The sequence below is a fragment of the Phasianus colchicus genome, chromosome 9 (assembly GCF_987193195.1).
Source record: "Phasianus colchicus chromosome 9, bPhaCol1.hap1.1, whole genome shotgun sequence".
Classification (NCBI taxonomy): Eukaryota; Metazoa; Chordata; class Aves; order Galliformes; family Phasianidae; genus Phasianus; species Phasianus colchicus.
The window spans coordinates 12,655,403-12,673,102 of NC_143444.1; the positions used below are offsets into that span (position 1 = coordinate 12,655,403).

The 17,700-nt window shown below is 36.6% G+C and overlaps 1 protein-coding gene across 6 annotated transcripts in view; it reads left to right on the forward strand.

Annotated features, from left to right (window-relative positions):
• The window catches only part of VAV3 (vav guanine nucleotide exchange factor 3), a 195,211-nt gene that overhangs the window by 97,445 nt on the left and 80,066 nt on the right, over positions 1-17,700 (forward strand). For all 6 annotated transcript variants that reach the window (XM_090146214.1, XM_090146215.1, XM_031595857.2 and 3 more), the window contains exons 6-15: positions 1,759-1,851; positions 1,950-2,018; positions 5,581-5,684; positions 7,939-8,038; positions 9,072-9,167; positions 10,858-10,926; positions 13,731-13,817; positions 14,826-14,911; positions 15,264-15,396; positions 15,729-15,838. In XM_090146214.1, coding sequence (XP_090002340.1) covers positions 1,759-1,851; positions 1,950-2,018; positions 5,581-5,684; positions 7,939-8,038; positions 9,072-9,167; positions 10,858-10,926; positions 13,731-13,817; positions 14,826-14,911; positions 15,264-15,396; positions 15,729-15,838 — 947 coding nt within the window. The remainder of the gene's footprint in view (positions 1-1,758; positions 1,852-1,949; positions 2,019-5,580; positions 5,685-7,938; positions 8,039-9,071; positions 9,168-10,857; positions 10,927-13,730; positions 13,818-14,825; positions 14,912-15,263; positions 15,397-15,728; positions 15,839-17,700) is intronic.

Genomic DNA, 17,700 nt, shown 5'->3' on the forward strand with positions numbered 1-17,700 from the left:
CATGGTCAGTTTAATTGTGGTTAGCGATTTGCTGTGTTGTAATTAGGAGATATGTCAATATGACTGATAGTGGAGAAGGGAGTGAATTCAGTATAACTCTTGGCCATACTAAGAGCTAAATTTTGAAATTTCAGAGTCTAGAAGTATTGCCACTTCTGGAAGAGAAAAAAGACTTAAGCTTAAAAGTTAAGTCATTTTCTGAATGCATAGGACTATAGTACTAGATTGCTAAATTCTTCCTGATTCTGTCTGTAAAGAGTAATGGCTGGTCATAAGGTCTGTTTTGTACATGATGTGAATCACCTACGCAGATTGAGAAATGTAAGTTATGGTCCAGAAGGCCTTAGGAAAGTATTACAGACTGGTAATTAGGCCTTAGAAAGGATGTGATGTTATTGTTGCTTGTTATGCAATTGCTTATTGGTGTTTTTGGAGAAAACATTTTGGGTCAGTAATGACTTTAATTGTGAGAGCTTAGTTGTTTTTTGTGTCAGGTCTCCCAGATACGTTTCTAGCTGTTTTTAAAACTTGTGTGGCATGAGCACGTTCGTACCTGCTTCTGGGTGTCTAATCTGTAGCTGGAAATGAGCTTTACAAATTAATGAAACTGTAACACTGTAAATCTGATCTTCATTAAGAGTGCTTGTTAACTATTATTATGGTAATTACACAGGCCACTCTGAAAGTAATGCTTCATATTTATTTTCTTGAAAACTATGACAGCTACAAAGAGCATAGTAACTCTGATAGAACAAATTCTCAGCTACAAAACACTGTTTTTCAACATAGTTACCACAGTTAGCTATGCATTTTTGCCAGCAATGAACAAGAGCCTGCATGGCAAATTGGTCATCTGGAATATGGCTAGTCTTTCAAACTGCTGTCGCCACTGCTGGAATACACCAGTTACCACTTGACTGTGCTCATGTACACTGACTGTTTGGTCTCCTCATAATGCTCCTCATAAATGCTCAATAAGCATCAATGACAGTCGGTGGTTGCCATTTTTTCCCCATGGAGTAATTCAGTGATGACATTTTTCCTACATCTGCGTTTCCATATCGGGCTTCATTTGTCCCTCTGCTGCCATGTGTCACACTGCAACAAAATGTAATGATGTATTGGTGGGAAGGTTCAAGCTCTACTGCTGTACTGCCAATGTCATAAAATAGGAAGCAACACTCATGTATAATTGTTATACGAGTCTTCTAATTTATGTGGAAAAAATCATCCCAGATAAAGACAGGCAAGAGCTGGACTTAGAAATCACTGCATTTCCTTGTTCAAACATGTGATTACTTTGTGTCCGAAGAGAAAGTTCCACTTGAGAACTAAAAGCTGTAAATAAGTACAGGCGCTAGACTGAATATTTACAGCAATGTAAAGTTACTTAGGTGAATTAGTCCCATTAAATTTAATGGAATTACTAATTGCTCAGTATTTAAAATAGGACTCTGTGCCCTTGTTTTTCAGCTTTTGAAGTACATACAGACAGCTGAGCTCTCTTTGTCTAAACATAAACTTTTCATAGCATTCCTTTGATGTGGAATTGTAGTAGAAGTCTAAAAGCCATCAGCTAATTGAACATTAAAATATTCTTTGTTAGTGCTATCATCTTTGGAGGCTTCCGTACATAGACAAAAAATAAAAATAAAAATTCAGGAAGCAGTTATCCTAATTGCTAAATTTTAAACAAATAAGTATGTTATCCATTAGGTGCCTGTTAATAAAATAAACTTGGCTTCATTGTAATTTCAGAAACATACTGAGAATGATGTAAGAAGTTGCTGTCTTGCTGAAATAAAACAAACTGAAGAGAAATACACTGAAACTCTGGAATCAATAGAGAAAGTAAGTATTACTACTTTACAAAAACGTTACAAATGTGTTTCTATAGCATTCTAGAAAATATAACGACACAGTCAATGTATGTATTTTTTTCCCTGCAGTTTTTTATGGTGCCGTTGAAAAGGTTTTTGTCAGCATCAGAGTTTGAAACTGTTTTCATCAACATTCCTGTGAGTAACTGTGTATTTAATAAAGAGCTATAAGATTGGTATCTGGTTATGATATATTTGTATTTTATGTTAGTGTATAAATTGGGTATTTGAAATACCATGCAAAATTGATTTGTGTAGCTGTAGAGTACTTAATGGAAAAAAGTATGCACACTATTTTATTTTTTTTCAGTCCTTTTCATGGAATAAAATGAGAAATAGTGCTCTCATACCAGATAGCAAGCTTAACCACTTTTTAACCAAAGAGGATCATTTTTGTCCTATAGAGGATAATTTACAGAAGACAGGTTAATTTCTAAAATATGCCACTGAGTGACTGTATAAAACAGTCACTGTTATGTTGCCTACCATTCAACATGCAGCAGTGCTTTCAATAGGATTTCTATAAAGAGTCTGCAAATCTTTGTATCTAGCCCAGTCTGTCATTGCAGACATTTTGATGTTCAAATAACTTTTAGATTCTGAATCTGGCAATGAACAGCAAAAGCAAATCCTCTGAAGTGTCTAGGAGATGTTATTTGACTGAACTATTCAAGGTTTCCTGTGATTATCACTTTGTCCCACTTATTTTTGGCCTTTTCACAATAGTATGACAATTTTTACATACCTTTTTTGTAGTTGATTTAAGTATCCAGCAGATAACTTTGCTTTATCTGACATTAAAGAAAGACATCAGACATGGTCTGAAGCTTGTCTTAACAGAGAGAAATGAAAGGTCTGTTCTTTCACGAGGCAGACTGTAAAGGAAAGATCCCCAAAGTGTGGCCCATGGACCACATCAAACCTTTATCACCTATGAAAGATCATCTGTGTTGGCTATCTCTGGAATGTCCTGCAGCTTCTCAGGGCTGTGGGAAGAGGTGTTTGGGATTTTTTCTTCAATGGAATCTGGTCTGCAAAAATATTTTAATTGCTGAGCTAGTACCAACCTGACTGCAGTTAAATTATAGCAGTTATTGAACCAGTGAGTCATAAGGTGATACCTCACATCTTTCCGTATTTGTCTCTCTGTTAAAGTTTTCACTGTGAATCTTAATAGCTACAATTTCCTCCTCTTTGACCGTTAGTCTGAAGTACTGCCACAGATATCAGTAACCTACTTGTCTTAGAATATGTCAGCTGCCTTTAGAGAACCCTGTGCTTCAAAAACAAATTGATGTTCTGTCCGATGGCAATGTTTCTTATTCACTCTGAAAGAAGCTGCGATGTGACCTTTCTCACCAACTGTAAATCTTTCTAAGGTGCAGTGTGGCCAGGTACACTGACTTACCTGCACTGAGTGCCTCGAAGCCAGCCAGTGTGACACACTTCACAGGGATGTAGAAGGGGCTTATGCACTGCAAGCAGAAACTGAGGGATCAACCTACTCGCTATTCCTTCAAGAACTGTAAGGAGACGGATCAAGCTTTCAGTATAGTGGAGACTGTAAGAAAGGAGATGGGCATTTTAGCAGAAACTGTTGTGATAGGATGAGGGGAAATGGTTTCAAACAAAAAAACCCCAGGAGATTTAGATTGAGTATAAGGAAAAAGTTTTCTAAAGTAAGGGTAATGACTCATTGGAACTGGTTGCCCAGAGAGGTGATGGGTGTCCTGTCCTTGGCAAGGCAACTATGGTCAAGTTAGATGGGGGCTCTGAGCATGTGGTGGAGCTGTAGGTGTCCCTGTTCTTGCAGGGCAGTTGGGCAAATGGTCTTGAAGGGTCCCATTCTACTGAAATGATTCTATGATACTGAGATAAGAGGAGTAAAAAACAACAAAAGCTATTCATATGTGATTTGGAATTAGCAAGATATAATAAACTGTTATTCAGGTATTTTTTAACTTCTCTTTTCAATATAGGCATGCAGCATTCTGCTTTTACAAGATCACGGTTATTTCCTTCTAACTTCTTCTAACATCTCATAGGCATCTGACAGCACTGATAGAAATGTAGGGTTTGTCTAAACCAAAAAAATGTGCAAGTATTTTCTCTGCTCAGACCTTGTCTCTGCAGCAGTTCCTCAGCAGGAAGGCTGGAGGGCAGTGAAAGCTCACTTTAAATTGAAAATAGCTGTTAGAAGCTCTACAGCAAAATGGTAATGTGAAGAGTAGTTGTGGTGGTCTGAAGATGGGGCAGATTTGTCAGATTTGTCTCCGGTAAAAGGTTGTGGTGACTCATTGGTGCTTTAAGGTGATGCTATGTTCCCTACGTATGGATTATACGAGGATGCTAGCTGGACAAAATTATTTGCTGATGTCAAAATGAATTTTATTAAGGAAAAAGGCCCCAACCACAGCTCACCAGTCTAAATAGTGCCTTTCATCAAGGCTCAGAGTTCAAAATTCTATTCTTTAAGATGTATATATGGCTGTATATTTGCATGCATCTGTATACCTCTGTGTATGCATGTGAAATGCTATTGTATGTGCATCTCTGCATGCGTTTGAGATAGATGCAGGGAGAGATGGAAGTAAACATAACGTACTGAAGTACTGACACTTCATTAACCTTTAATGATGTTAGCATCACTTTAATTTAAAAAGTGAAGTAATTTTGGTTGAAAGAGAAGTTAAAGACATTTTATTATTTAATATTCAACTTTATTTCAGGTTTGCTGCTTAGCTGAGTCTCTGTACGCTCATGAAAAAATGTGCTGTAGTATGTTCATCTGGAAACATTTCTGTAGTAGTGTGTCTATATGCTGGAATTTAAGATTCTGAGGATATGGTTGTATAATTGGTAGAAACTGAATTTGACTGCTTTTAAGCTTCTGCTGTGTCAGCTGTGATGTGATTGACCTTGCAGATACTCAGTTTTCGTCTGTAGGAAGCAAAGTGCTTTCACCTAATTCAGAACTCAACATTGTGTATCTTTGTAATGTATCCTTTACTGCATTAAACAAATCTTGGGCAGCTTTCATAAACAATCCTATATTTTTTATCACAGAGGCCTGCATACCACTTAATTATCCTGATTAAAGAATTTCTTAACCTGTTTTGACTTAATTAATTATGACTTCTCTGACAGCACCCATACAGGATAAGGCTGGTGTCATCTACAGTAGCATACAGGTTTTTTAAATAATACCAAACTAAGATTCTTTTCTACTGTGCTCACAGAGAAAATATTCTGCAGTATTCTTGCCTCGCTCTCAGCCTTAATTGTCTGCTGTATTGGGAAACCCATTATGATTGCAGTGAATTTAGCACTAGAACATCACTAACTGACCAATGTACAAAACTAATTTTTCACAGCTCAGAGACATGAATAATTACTTTATCTTGTCACTAAAGCATTTACTAGACTTGCTTTATTTTAAAATTATTATAAAATGAAGATGAATTAACAGTGCATGTTCCAAGCCAGAATAAATGAGTCCTAAATAGGTAGTTGTTCAAATTCAGCTTTTCTTATTGCAGTGTATGGAAGATGTGAACACTTTGAATTTAGGTTCTAATCCCAAATGATCTGTTCTCAAGTTTATTCAATTAATGGATTTAAGATGAAGCCACTTAATTTTATATTCCAAACTTTGTTCTGTTTTAAAAATAATTTCTCCCTTTTCATCACTGTTTTTAAGGATTTGGTGAAAATTCATAGGAGTCTAACACAGGACATCAGTGATTCCATTATTAACAAAAACGATCAGAACTTGTATCAGATTTTTATTAGCTACAAGGAGAGGTAAGATTTATGTACTAATTTTTGTCTAACTATGATATCTATGCCCAATTTGTGAAATCATTTTACTGTAAACTAAAATTGAATTCAACATCAGCGTTATAAAGCTAATATTTTGTTTTATGAGCCTGGAAGTCAAAATGTCATCTATTACTCAATTACCTAAGAGCTTTGCCTCTTTTTACTCCCAGTTTTGGCAAAATTATTACATAGTTTTATATGAACAGTCCCATGTTGCATCAGGAAAGATTTAGGTTGGTTATAAGGAGATGTCTTCATGGAGAGAGTGTTCAAGCATTGGGATGGGCTGTCCAAGGAAGTGGTTTAGTCACCATCCCTGGATGTATTTAAAAGATATATGGACGTGGCAGTACGGGACATGGTTTAGTGATGGGACTTGGTAGGTCAGGTTGATGGTTGGACATGATCCTGAAGGTCTTTTCTAGCATGCGTGATTCTTCAGACAGATAGCAACTATATTTCAAACAAAGCTTAAATAGTTTTTGTTTTTTTTTTTTTTTTGCCAACAGCACTTTTTTTAACCATGCAAATAATCCCAGATATTTTATGGCAAGTACCTGTATTGTTTAATGGATAGAATGGTACAAAGATGTAAGAGGTGCAAAATAAGGCAAGGATATGTAATAAGGGCATTCCAGGTTAAAGAAAACAAGAGAGGTGATAAACATGAAAGCAGAGAAAGTAGGTGTGGAAGAGAAGATTCTAGAGTCTTACTCTGATCTGCAGTTAAGTATGGCAGCGAAGCAAGCATACTTTACCTTCAAACTGCCAAAAATAGCCAGACTAATAACAGGATAGCCACGGGAGCATGTTGTACCCTGTAGGCTAGTTGCCAATATTTTTAACCCCTTTTCAAATTGTGTTTTTGTACTGAACAGCACTGAACAACTGTCGAGCTATATGGATGAACTTACAGACCTGTAATACTTAGCTGAAAAGCTGTGCTGTGGGCTACAGTGCTGACTTAGCACAAAGTAACCCTTGCATTGTGATTAAAATTGAGTTTCTGGATCCAGAGTGCAAAAGAGTGGTGGGATCAAATTGGATTCTCTTGGCAGCAATAGGGAAGGAGGATTGTTGGGATAATAATGGGCTTGTGAGGAACTGAGCAGCAGCATCTGGGAGATGTTTGACGGATGAGTTGTTTTCTGGGTGAGGAGGACCAGCCGGACTGTACATAAACAGTCTTGCCTTTAAGATCCTCTATCTCAGCTTTTCTGGCAGAGAGGGACAGAATTATTCCCTAGGCTGGTAGACTTGCTGCTGCTCTAGGAGGAAAATAGGGGGCAATAACTTGCTCTGGAAAATACTTATTTTTTAAAAGTAGCACCAAAATGTGTGCTGTAAGGGCAACAAAGGACACTGAGAAGAAATCTCAAGCTCACATGTATTATGCAGAAGGGGAACAACGTGACGTAGGGCCAGCATTGTAGCACATTCCGGAAGTAATCAGAAGTGGTATTTAGTCAGTATCATCACTTCAGTTGTGTAATGAATGGCCAAGATTCAGTTGGGGATAAAGGAATTTAGGAGGACCAAAAGGAAAGCCATAGGAACTGCCCAAAAAGGAATTTAAAAACATAGAGAAGGAATCACCTAAAGAAATGTATGGAAAAAGTATAACAAAGCAGAACTCTGCAATGGGACTAAAAGAAGCACTTCAAGAAGGGTCAAGAGAATACAGTTATAAAACCAGACTCTTCCATGAAGCATTAGTTCTGTTAATTATTATTATTAGTTCTGTTCTGTTTTAATTCACACTGTTATTTGGATCTGAAAGCTCACGTGATGTAACCTGGTAGAAAATGTTGGAGATGGATCAGTTAGGATAACTTACCAGCTTTTAAAGGATATGCGCAATTAATCCTATTAAACTTGTTAGAGAATTTATTCACTGCTCTGCAGTGCTGTAAATATATGGTGTTTCCCTCTTAGACAGTGACTATGCTGCTTTTAATGAGTCCTGCATTTATTGCAGCATACACACGAGAATGTTAAAGGAAGTTGCAGTGATTTTTACAGCATTTTGAAAGCAACTTTAAACTTTATTTTTCTGAATATTTCTCATTGTTTTCATTGTTGGAGTCTGGCTCCAAAGTGTGATCTTTGCATATTTAAATGCTACTCCTGTTGAAAAGAGGACTGCCTTTTTTTTTTTTTTTGGTGAAAAATGAGCAAGAATTTTCTTGAAATAAGCAAATGTTCCCTTTATTCTTTATCTTCTGCTTTGATTTAGACTGGTTATTTATGGACAGTACTGCAGTCAAGTGGAAACAGCCATATCATGCTTAGACAACATTTCTAAGACAAAAGAAGATGTTAAGTTGAAGTTAGAGGTATAAGAATTTCATAATGTTTGTGTGTGTGTTTTATACATGTTCTGATAACTATGTCCTGCTTTCATCCAAGTCAAAAACCTGGTGGATTAAAACTGAATTTGTTCATCATGTTTTCCTTGTAATTTATTGATGTTTAGCTATTGAGATACAGACCCTGGCAATCCTGAATGGATGAAGTGAGTGAAGCTTTCCACTGGCAGTATTAGGATTAAGATTTATTTTTGGAACTGATATTCCTCTGTTAGTCATATGTTGGCTGAGAATACAGAATTGCGGACGACTACTATGCCAAATAAGTCCATCTTGAAGCTTCTTAGGACTTGCTGCCTACCAAGAACCCCTGTTCTTTTCAGCTGGGCTACTGGCTGGTGCTCAGGGTTAATATGTCCCAATTTAGTGTGTTCAAGGTGCAGGACTTTGCTTTTTCCTTGATGGCTTCATGAGGTTCCAGCTGGATGTTTCCTAAAGAGCATCAGCTGCAGCTGCAATCTGGTGTTGTATGTGGACATGCTGTGGATATCCTTCCACTTTCCTGCTAAAAATATTAAAGCTGTTAACTAAGAGGGGAAAGCAGTTAACTCAGACATTGGTGTAACTGTAGCAAATCTTTTCTGTATATTTCCAGTCACCTTCTTTGTTTGCCCAGAAATGGCTTTCAGGAGCATTTGCTTTCAAAACTGTCTTTTGCTTTTTTGAAGGTAGTTGCAATGTCTGCCTTCTTCGCTCTGCTTATAGATGGTGTCTTTTTTTTCCCCACTTCAATCCTATGCCTCATTTCTGTTGTGATGTTTAGTCCGTGTTTTTTCTTGTGAAATATCCAAGAACAAATGTCTAGACACAGTCTTTGTTCAGATTTTACTCTCATATCAACTATTTTGTTCCAGTTTGTTGAAAGCCTTTATCTCAAATTTGCTGAAGTTATTACCATAGCCAATGTATCTCTTCAACATGTTATTCATGGAAAGTAAATGTTGTGTTTGTTTTTTTTTTAAAAATTATTGTCCTAATCTATTTTTCTGTTTCAAACTAGGAATGTTCTAAGAGGGCCAACAATGGGAAATTTACTTTGCGAGATCTTTTAGTGGTTCCAATGCAAAGAGTGCTAAAATACCACCTACTGCTCCAGGTATTTTATTTTTGAATAACAGAACTGTGATTGTTTATCATCAGTGGTTTATAAGAATGAGAGCTTAAAAGCCTTTATCAAAGGAAGGTAACTGATATTTCCATAGATTTGCGACTAATTTGTAATGAAATAAAATCCAGTGAAGTGCAGGTTTTCTTAAAGAGATGATTCCTCAGAGCTGATGCATTTCTGAGAATGATGAAAAAACACAGCTGTTTCCCAGTATTTGAACCTTTCATTCTTGTTATGTTTAAAATGGTTAGTAGTAGCACGCTATAATCGTGGTGCTTTGAAATGTGGATCGTTATCCCCCAACAAAGAAACTGAACCATACTTACAGCTTACTTTTAAGATGCTTTTCTGCTGTCATAAATTACAATAAAGCCATATTTATTTTGAAATGCTTCTTGTTATAACCCACAAAGCACGAGCTCTCACAGTTAGCCCTATAATAAGGGTGGAGAGTCTTATAAATTTAATTTGATAGCTGTGCCAGGAGACTCATTAGTTCAGCTGCAAAGAAATATATTATTATATGAGACTGTCAGCCCTGCTGATGCTTGTAAAATGTTGTTTTAAAAAAGGTCTACTGCTTGCTTGTATAGTAAATTTTTATTCTATGGAACAACATAGATTTGGCATATTAAGTTTTTGAAATATTTCTGAGCCATCAGCATTTCGACCAACAGAAATTTGGAACAAAATAAATGACCAAACTGCTTTTTAAAAAACATGGGTTATTAGAGTTAGGGTAGTATGGTTAGGTGGTGGCTGGACTTGATGATTTTTAAAGTCTTTTCCAATCTGAGCAATTCTATGATTCTACGATTCTGTAGCTTTATAATCAACATTTTATATTACGAGAAGATGAAATATGATGTATCACTATGTTCTAAAGTTTGAGATAACGTAGTAAAAATACACATTGTACAAAAAATATTTTATAGACTTAAAACGAAAAAATTCTAGTAAAACTCTTAAAATTGTAATTTGAAATATATATATATTTTTTTATTTCTTAGGATTTTAAGGAAGCTAGCTGGGATGTATAATTTTATTTTCAAATCCTGAAGAACAAATATTCTGTTTCCTTAGTAGGTTACTTCTTAGCTTAAGAAGAACTTGAAAAAACCTTTTATTTTCCAAAGGGAAAATGGCTAAAAAAAATCTGTGAATATTTATATGTGATTTAAATGTGTACTCTGAGTCAGCTTTGTCTTAGGCCTGATGAAACAGTGACTTTTTAGGTAGTTGTCCAGTTAGCTGAGATCTTACTGGTAGCGTGTGTCCCTGTCTGCAGCCAAGTGAATTCCTTGGAATGGGATTATACACTGGATAGCAGTGAGGAAATGAACTTGACTAATGATCCGTTTGGCAATACTTAATCGCTATGAAGGCAAAATTGGTTTCTACTTATTGTAATAATACGAATATCAATGTTTAGACTATGTCATTCTTAAATGATCTTTGCCAATTATTTGTTTGCAGCAGTCCTTGCTCAGCTTATAAGTTGGTCACATTGGGGAAGAAAATGTGAATTCTCAAATTGTGTTTTCTGTTCTTAGGTGTGGGGTTTTTCTTTTTTGGGTGGAGTGTGTTGGTGGTTGTTGAGGAATGATGCATGGAGTAATAACTTCAGTTTTCAGCTGTCAGACAATTGGTGAGAAGTTTTAACTACTTTTGTCAATAGGAGCTGGTAAAGCACACTACAGATCCCCTGGAGAAAACAAATCTAAAACTGGCGCTTGATGCAATGAAGGTAAGTCGTGCTGATTAAGTTTTTATATCCGTGTTGGCATTTAAAATGGTAGTTCACAACTATATTTCCTGGAAAACAGTGTTCTTCACAACAGATCAAATATATATTTGCTGAAGTCATTGTGTGCTTTGTGAGTATGTAGTTGAAGGCTTTCCCCAAGTCTTGGAACAAATTCAGTAATTTTCTGAAGGGGAGCATATATGAAATGGAGCTTCCTCATTTCAACTTACTTTTCTTATTACTTTGCTGTGTACTGAGGTAAGCAGCAGGTGTTTCAATAAATTTGGTCTTAGTTCCAAAGCATAGGACTATTTCTATAACTCTAAACCAATTCTAATCAAGGTCAGTGGCTTCCCAATGAGGTGAAGACATCTTTCTTTGGAAGACTCTATTTCTATGATCTCTGTGGCTTTACCCTTGAAATTAGTGGTATATTTCTTTAGGGTACAGTACCTGTCACTGTACATCTCCTGCAAGTGGCACAAACAAATGCTATATAGAAGAGAAGTACTGCCTTAATATTACTTTGTGTTCCTCTGTACAGTGAAATTTCTGCTTCACTTGGCTTCACTACATGAGTTGTGAAATTGATGTGGTGAAATTGAGTTTTTTTCTATCCTGTGGTGGGGGGAAGCCAATACAGTATAGGTCATATCTCCTTCTATTGCAGTCTATATCGACCACAGGAGATGCAGAAGTCAAAATAAGTAAGTTTTCAGTCATGCAGCTGCCTATGCTGCTACTTGAATTCCTAGAATACAGACTCGCAAGTGAGGTTTTTGGCTCCCCTTTTTTGTTTCCCAGTTCTGTACAGTGAATGCAGAGAGCACTTGTGTGATAGTCTCCCAAGGAATATGCCTGAAATGGGAGTGGCACAGCATTGCTTCCAGCTGGTGGCAAGGCAGGCATCTTGGTTGCTGGTAATTGGATAGGAATCATAGAATGGCCTGGGTTGAAAAGGACTGCAATAATAATCTAGTTTCAACCACATCCAGCCTGGCCTTGAATGCCTCCAGGGATGGGGCATCCACAGCCTCCTTGGGCAACCTGTTCCAGTGCCTCACCACCCTCTGTGTGAAAAACCTCCTCCTAATATCTAACCTAAACATCCCCTGTCTCAGTTTAAAACCATTCCCCCTTGTCCTATCACTGTCCACCCTTGTAAACGGCCATTCCCCTTCCTGTTTATATGCTTCCTTCAAGCACTGGAAGGCCGCAATGAGGTCTCCCCAGAGCCTTCTCTTCTCCAAGCTAAACAAGCCCAGTTCCCTCAACCTTTCCTCATTGGAGAGGTGCTCTGGGGCTCTGATCATCTCAGTGCCCCTCCTCTGGACCCACTCCAAGAGCTCCACATCCTTCTTGTACTGGGGGCCCCAGGCCCGGGGGGAAAACAACTGTGGTTTTATTTTTTTTTTCACTTTTTTTTTCTTCTTTGATTATGTGCTTCATTTTTTCTGGTGATGGCTGGACACAAAATAAGACCAATTAAGAAAACTTTTGTCAGAATGATTGTGGCAGTTGTGTCCTGCCTGCCAGCCAATGATAATAATAAATAATTCTGCAGGAACTGGCATCTCTCACTAAGGTCACATCATCATTTTCCTCCCAATTAAACCATATCCTTCCATACTAAGCCCTGTCAGAGCAGTAGAAATAGCCATGCAACATAGATTTGTTGCTTCTAAAGGCTTTCATTTGTTTGCTTGGGAATGATATTTGGAAAAAAACTGACAACAAGAGGGTTCCACACCCTGCAAAGAAAATGTGTCATTTGTCTTTAAGCAACAATCAAGAGGTTATTTTATTTCTACACCAACTCTTGGAAGACTGATGTGAATGTATCCTGTTAGCATTCCTTTGGGAAACTGGCATGATAATTGCAGCTATTCTTAGATTCTGATTAAAATTTTATTAGAATATATATCCTTTTCCTAACCCCCCAAATTTGTAGTCGTGCTGAAGGATACAGTAAAAGCAAGTTGTGAAGATCAGAATACCTTTTCTAACCGCTGCTCTCAGCATCCCTGACCTCACCAATTACCACTGCTGCTTGCTTCTTATCTTTAGCCATAAACAGAGAAGCCTCAGCAAATTATCACTATTACTCAAGCACATTCAAAGCTGTTTAAAGGCTTTAGTGAAATGTGTATGTTATGTGCTCTGGTAAGGAAGACAATAATGATCTCAACCTGTTAATTTAAGTAGTATATCGCTTTAAGGACACTTTTAAAATCTGTGTAATATCTTCTTTCTGCTGTACAACACTATTACTCTGCAGTAGCTTCTTATGTCCCTCTTAACATGCATTCCTTCACATAAATTAAATCCTTACTTTTGAGGAGCATTACATATGTTTTCTATTATATTCTATTTTTAGCTTCTGTTCTATTATCTGATTTTGAATGTTGACCTTTCTTTAGGCCACAGCTGTACTGTATAAATTACATTTCCATCTTCGGTTTTTAGAATAAGTCATTAACAAAATCCAGAAAGTCACCCCTTTAAAAGAAAAAACAACAACTAAACAGTATGTTGTCCTTTCTTGCTGCAGGATTTGGATTTGAACAGATAAAATGAAGAAAGCTGTATATTTTATTTAAGATGTGCAGAGGCTTTTTTAATGTATTTAGTCAGACAGATTGGTAATTCAGTAATATCAAGTATGTATATATTTGACTATATGTATGTATGCACTTATTTAAATGTGAAGATAAGCCTAAGACAGAACTAGAAATAAATTTGCTGAAATAATGCATTGAAGTGGTTTGTTTTGGACTTTTTCCCTTTTCTGGTTGATGCTCTAGGACTTGGCTCAATATGTAAATGAAGTGAAGAGAGATAATGAAACGCTCCGTGAAATTAGACAATTTCAGCTATCAATAGAGAATTTGGTATGTGATATTTTAGCTTATACAGTTCTTAGTAACTTTTGATCAAATGTGATGATATATGTATATTTTTATTCCTTTTATATGGGAAGATAGTAAGTAATCTTGGTGAACTTCATGTGCAAGTATGACTTGCTTGGTCTAGAATGATAGAATGATGATTTGCTTGCAGAGATATCTGCTAAAACTCTGTAAATCCCTGCTGGGAGTTTATATGTAGTTACAAGTATTAGTGTAGATAAATGTTTGTATTTGTACAGCGATTCAGATGATTTTGAAATACAAAAAATTCTTTGTCTGAAGACAAATATAGAACAATCTGAGCCCTATTGTATGTAGGTTGCTCTTCAAGTAATGCCTCCTATTTATTTCCCTGGAAACTACAACAGAGATGAAAAGCACAATAGCACTGCTTGATAGAGCAAATTCTCAGCCACAAAATGCTATTTTTCAATGTAGTTAACACCATCAGCTATGCATTTTAACCAGTAATAAAGCCTTCATGCTGTGCTCGTAAAAGTATGCATGGCTGTCCATAACTTGGCTTGTCGTTCATGTCAGTGTTACCACTGCTCAAATGCACCACCCATGAGCACTTGCTGTGCTCACATCCACTGTTTGGTCCCCGTAAATGTTCAGCAAGCATCAATGAATGTCAATGGGTGCCATTTTTTCTGCGTAGAAGAATTCAGTGACATGCCTTTACATCCTATGTGCTTCCAGGTCTGACTTCGTTTTCTCAGACTGTCCCTCTGCTGCCATTAGTTACAAAGCAACAAAATGTAATGGAATACTGATGAGAAGGTTCAACCTGCAATATCCGCCTCTTATGTGAAGGGCCAAGATAACAAAATAAGAGGCATTACTTTTGGAGTGGTCATTATATTTAGTTTAAATGACAGAGACCTGAAAAGCCCTTTTCTGGGGTAAAAGGAGTGAGTGGTCTAACATTTGAGTGTGTTACCTTACCACTTTTGTTGTACTGAATCAAGCATATTATTTCTGTTTCAGAATCATTCCCTCTTACAGTATGGAAGACCTCAGGGTGATGGGGAAATAAGGATAACTACATTAGACAAACGTGCGAGGCAAGACAGGTGATGTCATGACTTCTGGTGTTTGCTATTAAAATGCCTGTGAAGTAACTCTCTTTGCATGTTTGAGGTCAGTTCAGTGATTCTTGAGAGTAATTTCACTGTGCATTCATAGCCACCATCATTGTTTAGCAAGTGAATTTGCGAAGAAATTATGTATGGGAAATAAGCTATTGTATTATCATGTAAGATAATCTATGTCTGTAGCAAGAGTACTTTCAGTGTTTCTTGTTTTGATATTCAGTAGTTCAGTTGTTCAAAGTTTTAAGCGCCACAGGCAAAGGTTTATAAGATGAGACTTGGTATGCTGGCTATCTGGAATGTTTTTAACTCTCTTTACATTGTATTTTCATAGGCATATCTTCTTGTTTGATCTGGCTGTAATTGTTTGCAAACGGAGAGGTGATAATTACGAAATGAAGGAAATAATAGATCTTCAGAAATACAAAATTACAAATAACCCCACTACTGATAAAGAAAATAAAAAAGTAAGTACTTGTTAATAATGTTCATGTAGAACATATACATTTTTGACAGCAGTTAGAAACCTTTTCGCAGGAATTTAGAATATACGTATATAATTTATATACAAAGTTTGAGATATCCAAAAGCCAAGATGAGTATTTAGAAATTTCAACTTTGTTTATTCTGATGTAGCTAAAACATTTGAGTAAAATATTCCCATGTCAATAGAATAGTGTGCTCTGGGTGTTTAGGAGAATAAGGGTTTTTATTAAGGAACACAGAGTTGTGTTTTCATTCATTTTTTTTTTTTTGGACTGCGTAACTGGTGATGTGTATTGCCTATCTTTTTCTACAGTGGTCTTATGGCTTCTACCTCATTCATATCCAAGGTCAAAATGGTTTAGAAGTTTATTGCAAAACTAAAGATTTGAAGAAAAAATGGCTTGAACAATTTCAAATGGCTCTGTAAGTATTTGTGTTAAAGTAAAATCATGTTACTCAAGTGTAAAAATGTCACTTAAATTAAACTATACCACTTACGTTTTATTTTTTAATACAGGCTAGTTATCTATTTTGTTTGACTTTCTGAAAAACACTAATCTTCATGAATGTGGTATTTCCCTGAAACTCCTCTTGAAAAAGAAAGAGGGCACTCTAGACTATGTATTGCCAAATCTGCTGCTAAGACTACTTCAGTAATGCTGTCTTAAACAGCTGAGGGGGAAATAATAATTATTTTAACAAATATGTCTTTAACATATCATTCTGATAACTTTTCCTCTCCCATTTTAATTTTGAGTAGTTTAAATATATTTTTGAAAGATGACGCAGAAGACTTAAGAGAGGGGATTCTGGCATTTTTCTAGCTAGTTTTTAACTAATCTAACATTTAGTATTTGGAATAAGTTGCTCAACTTAGTACATTTCATTTCAAAACTCTGATTTCCTCTATTTATTTTGAACTAAAAGTAGCAGACTGCTTTAGACTTCTCAAAGTTGTTCAGATGAAGCACTGCATGTAACATTATTGGTATGCAGCATGAGATATATTTCCATATCTGATTCTTCTTGGAAAGACAACTATGATTATTGACACCTCAGATATTTTTATTACATGTAAAAGATGTGAACAAGGGAATTGGATGACAAAGTGATGCATGCTTTATTAAAAAAAAAAAAAAAAGCAAAAAAGTGTGGGAGAGAGTGAGATAGTCCCTGTGAAAATAGAGAGATAGCATTAATAAGGTTTTTTTGGATGTGATTGCAAAGGTTTGCGGAGTGGAGAAAAAGGCTGTTATGAGCTGATATGACTGGAACTTGCTTATAAGCTATATATATTCCTTCAAAACCTCTGTATGATGAGTGTTAATGATTTAGATGAAAATAAAAGGGAAGACAACCTGAGCTGGAAAGATATAATGACGCCCTCTAACCATAAAAATCTTGCTGATTTTAGCAAAGAAAGAGATCACAAATTTTGGCAGAAATGAATGTTGTAGTGAGAAATGGGAAAAGACTTTAAGTATGCAGAAAGCTGCATACCTCACCTTTTCCTATCTTTCTGTCCATGTTCTCCCTGCTGTTTTATTGTCATTATTGATATTTAGACAAACATTGAATAGAACATGTATGGAAATCATGAGGAACTCAGATGTTTCAGCTTTAGCTCTGCAACTATTGATTGGTTTTCAGACTTCATATCTCATACTTGTGTGCAAAAAATCTGGAAAACCAACAACAGAAATGTTAAGGAGATCATTAAGAGTCGGTTAAGTTTCTTTTTTTTTTTTTTAATGTTTTCTCCAGGAGCACCTCCTCATTTATTCTCAAATATCTTTTTAGTTTTGTGCAGGCATGTTTTCTTGCCCTCTCCTCTATTTTCTCTGGTCTCTAGTGCCTGAGGACATCCCCATCCCTTGTGTGCACACATGCAGCTCCTGAGGCTCCTAGTTAAGAGTTGGGCTGGGTCTAGCCCCTCTGCCTCACTCACCTCCTCTCAGCGCTGCCCCTAGATATGCCTTTGCAAGGAGGGCTGCTGTTGCCAGTTGCCCTCGTGAACAGAGAGATTTGGGCCTGCAGGGCTCACAGGTTATTGTGGTACTCATTCCTCTAGGGATCATGAGGTTTCTCACTAAAAATGAGTATGGTGGCGCCAGCCTCGTCTTGCATAGATGATCATCCCTCCATGCCTCTGGGTTAACCTCTTCCTGTGTGATTAAAGGTTAAAATGCAGAAGCATGGGAACTGGAGGAGCAGAGTTACTACAGGTCAGGGCTAACATGTAACATGATACAGTGGTATGATTTGCATCAGCCGATGCTTTTTCT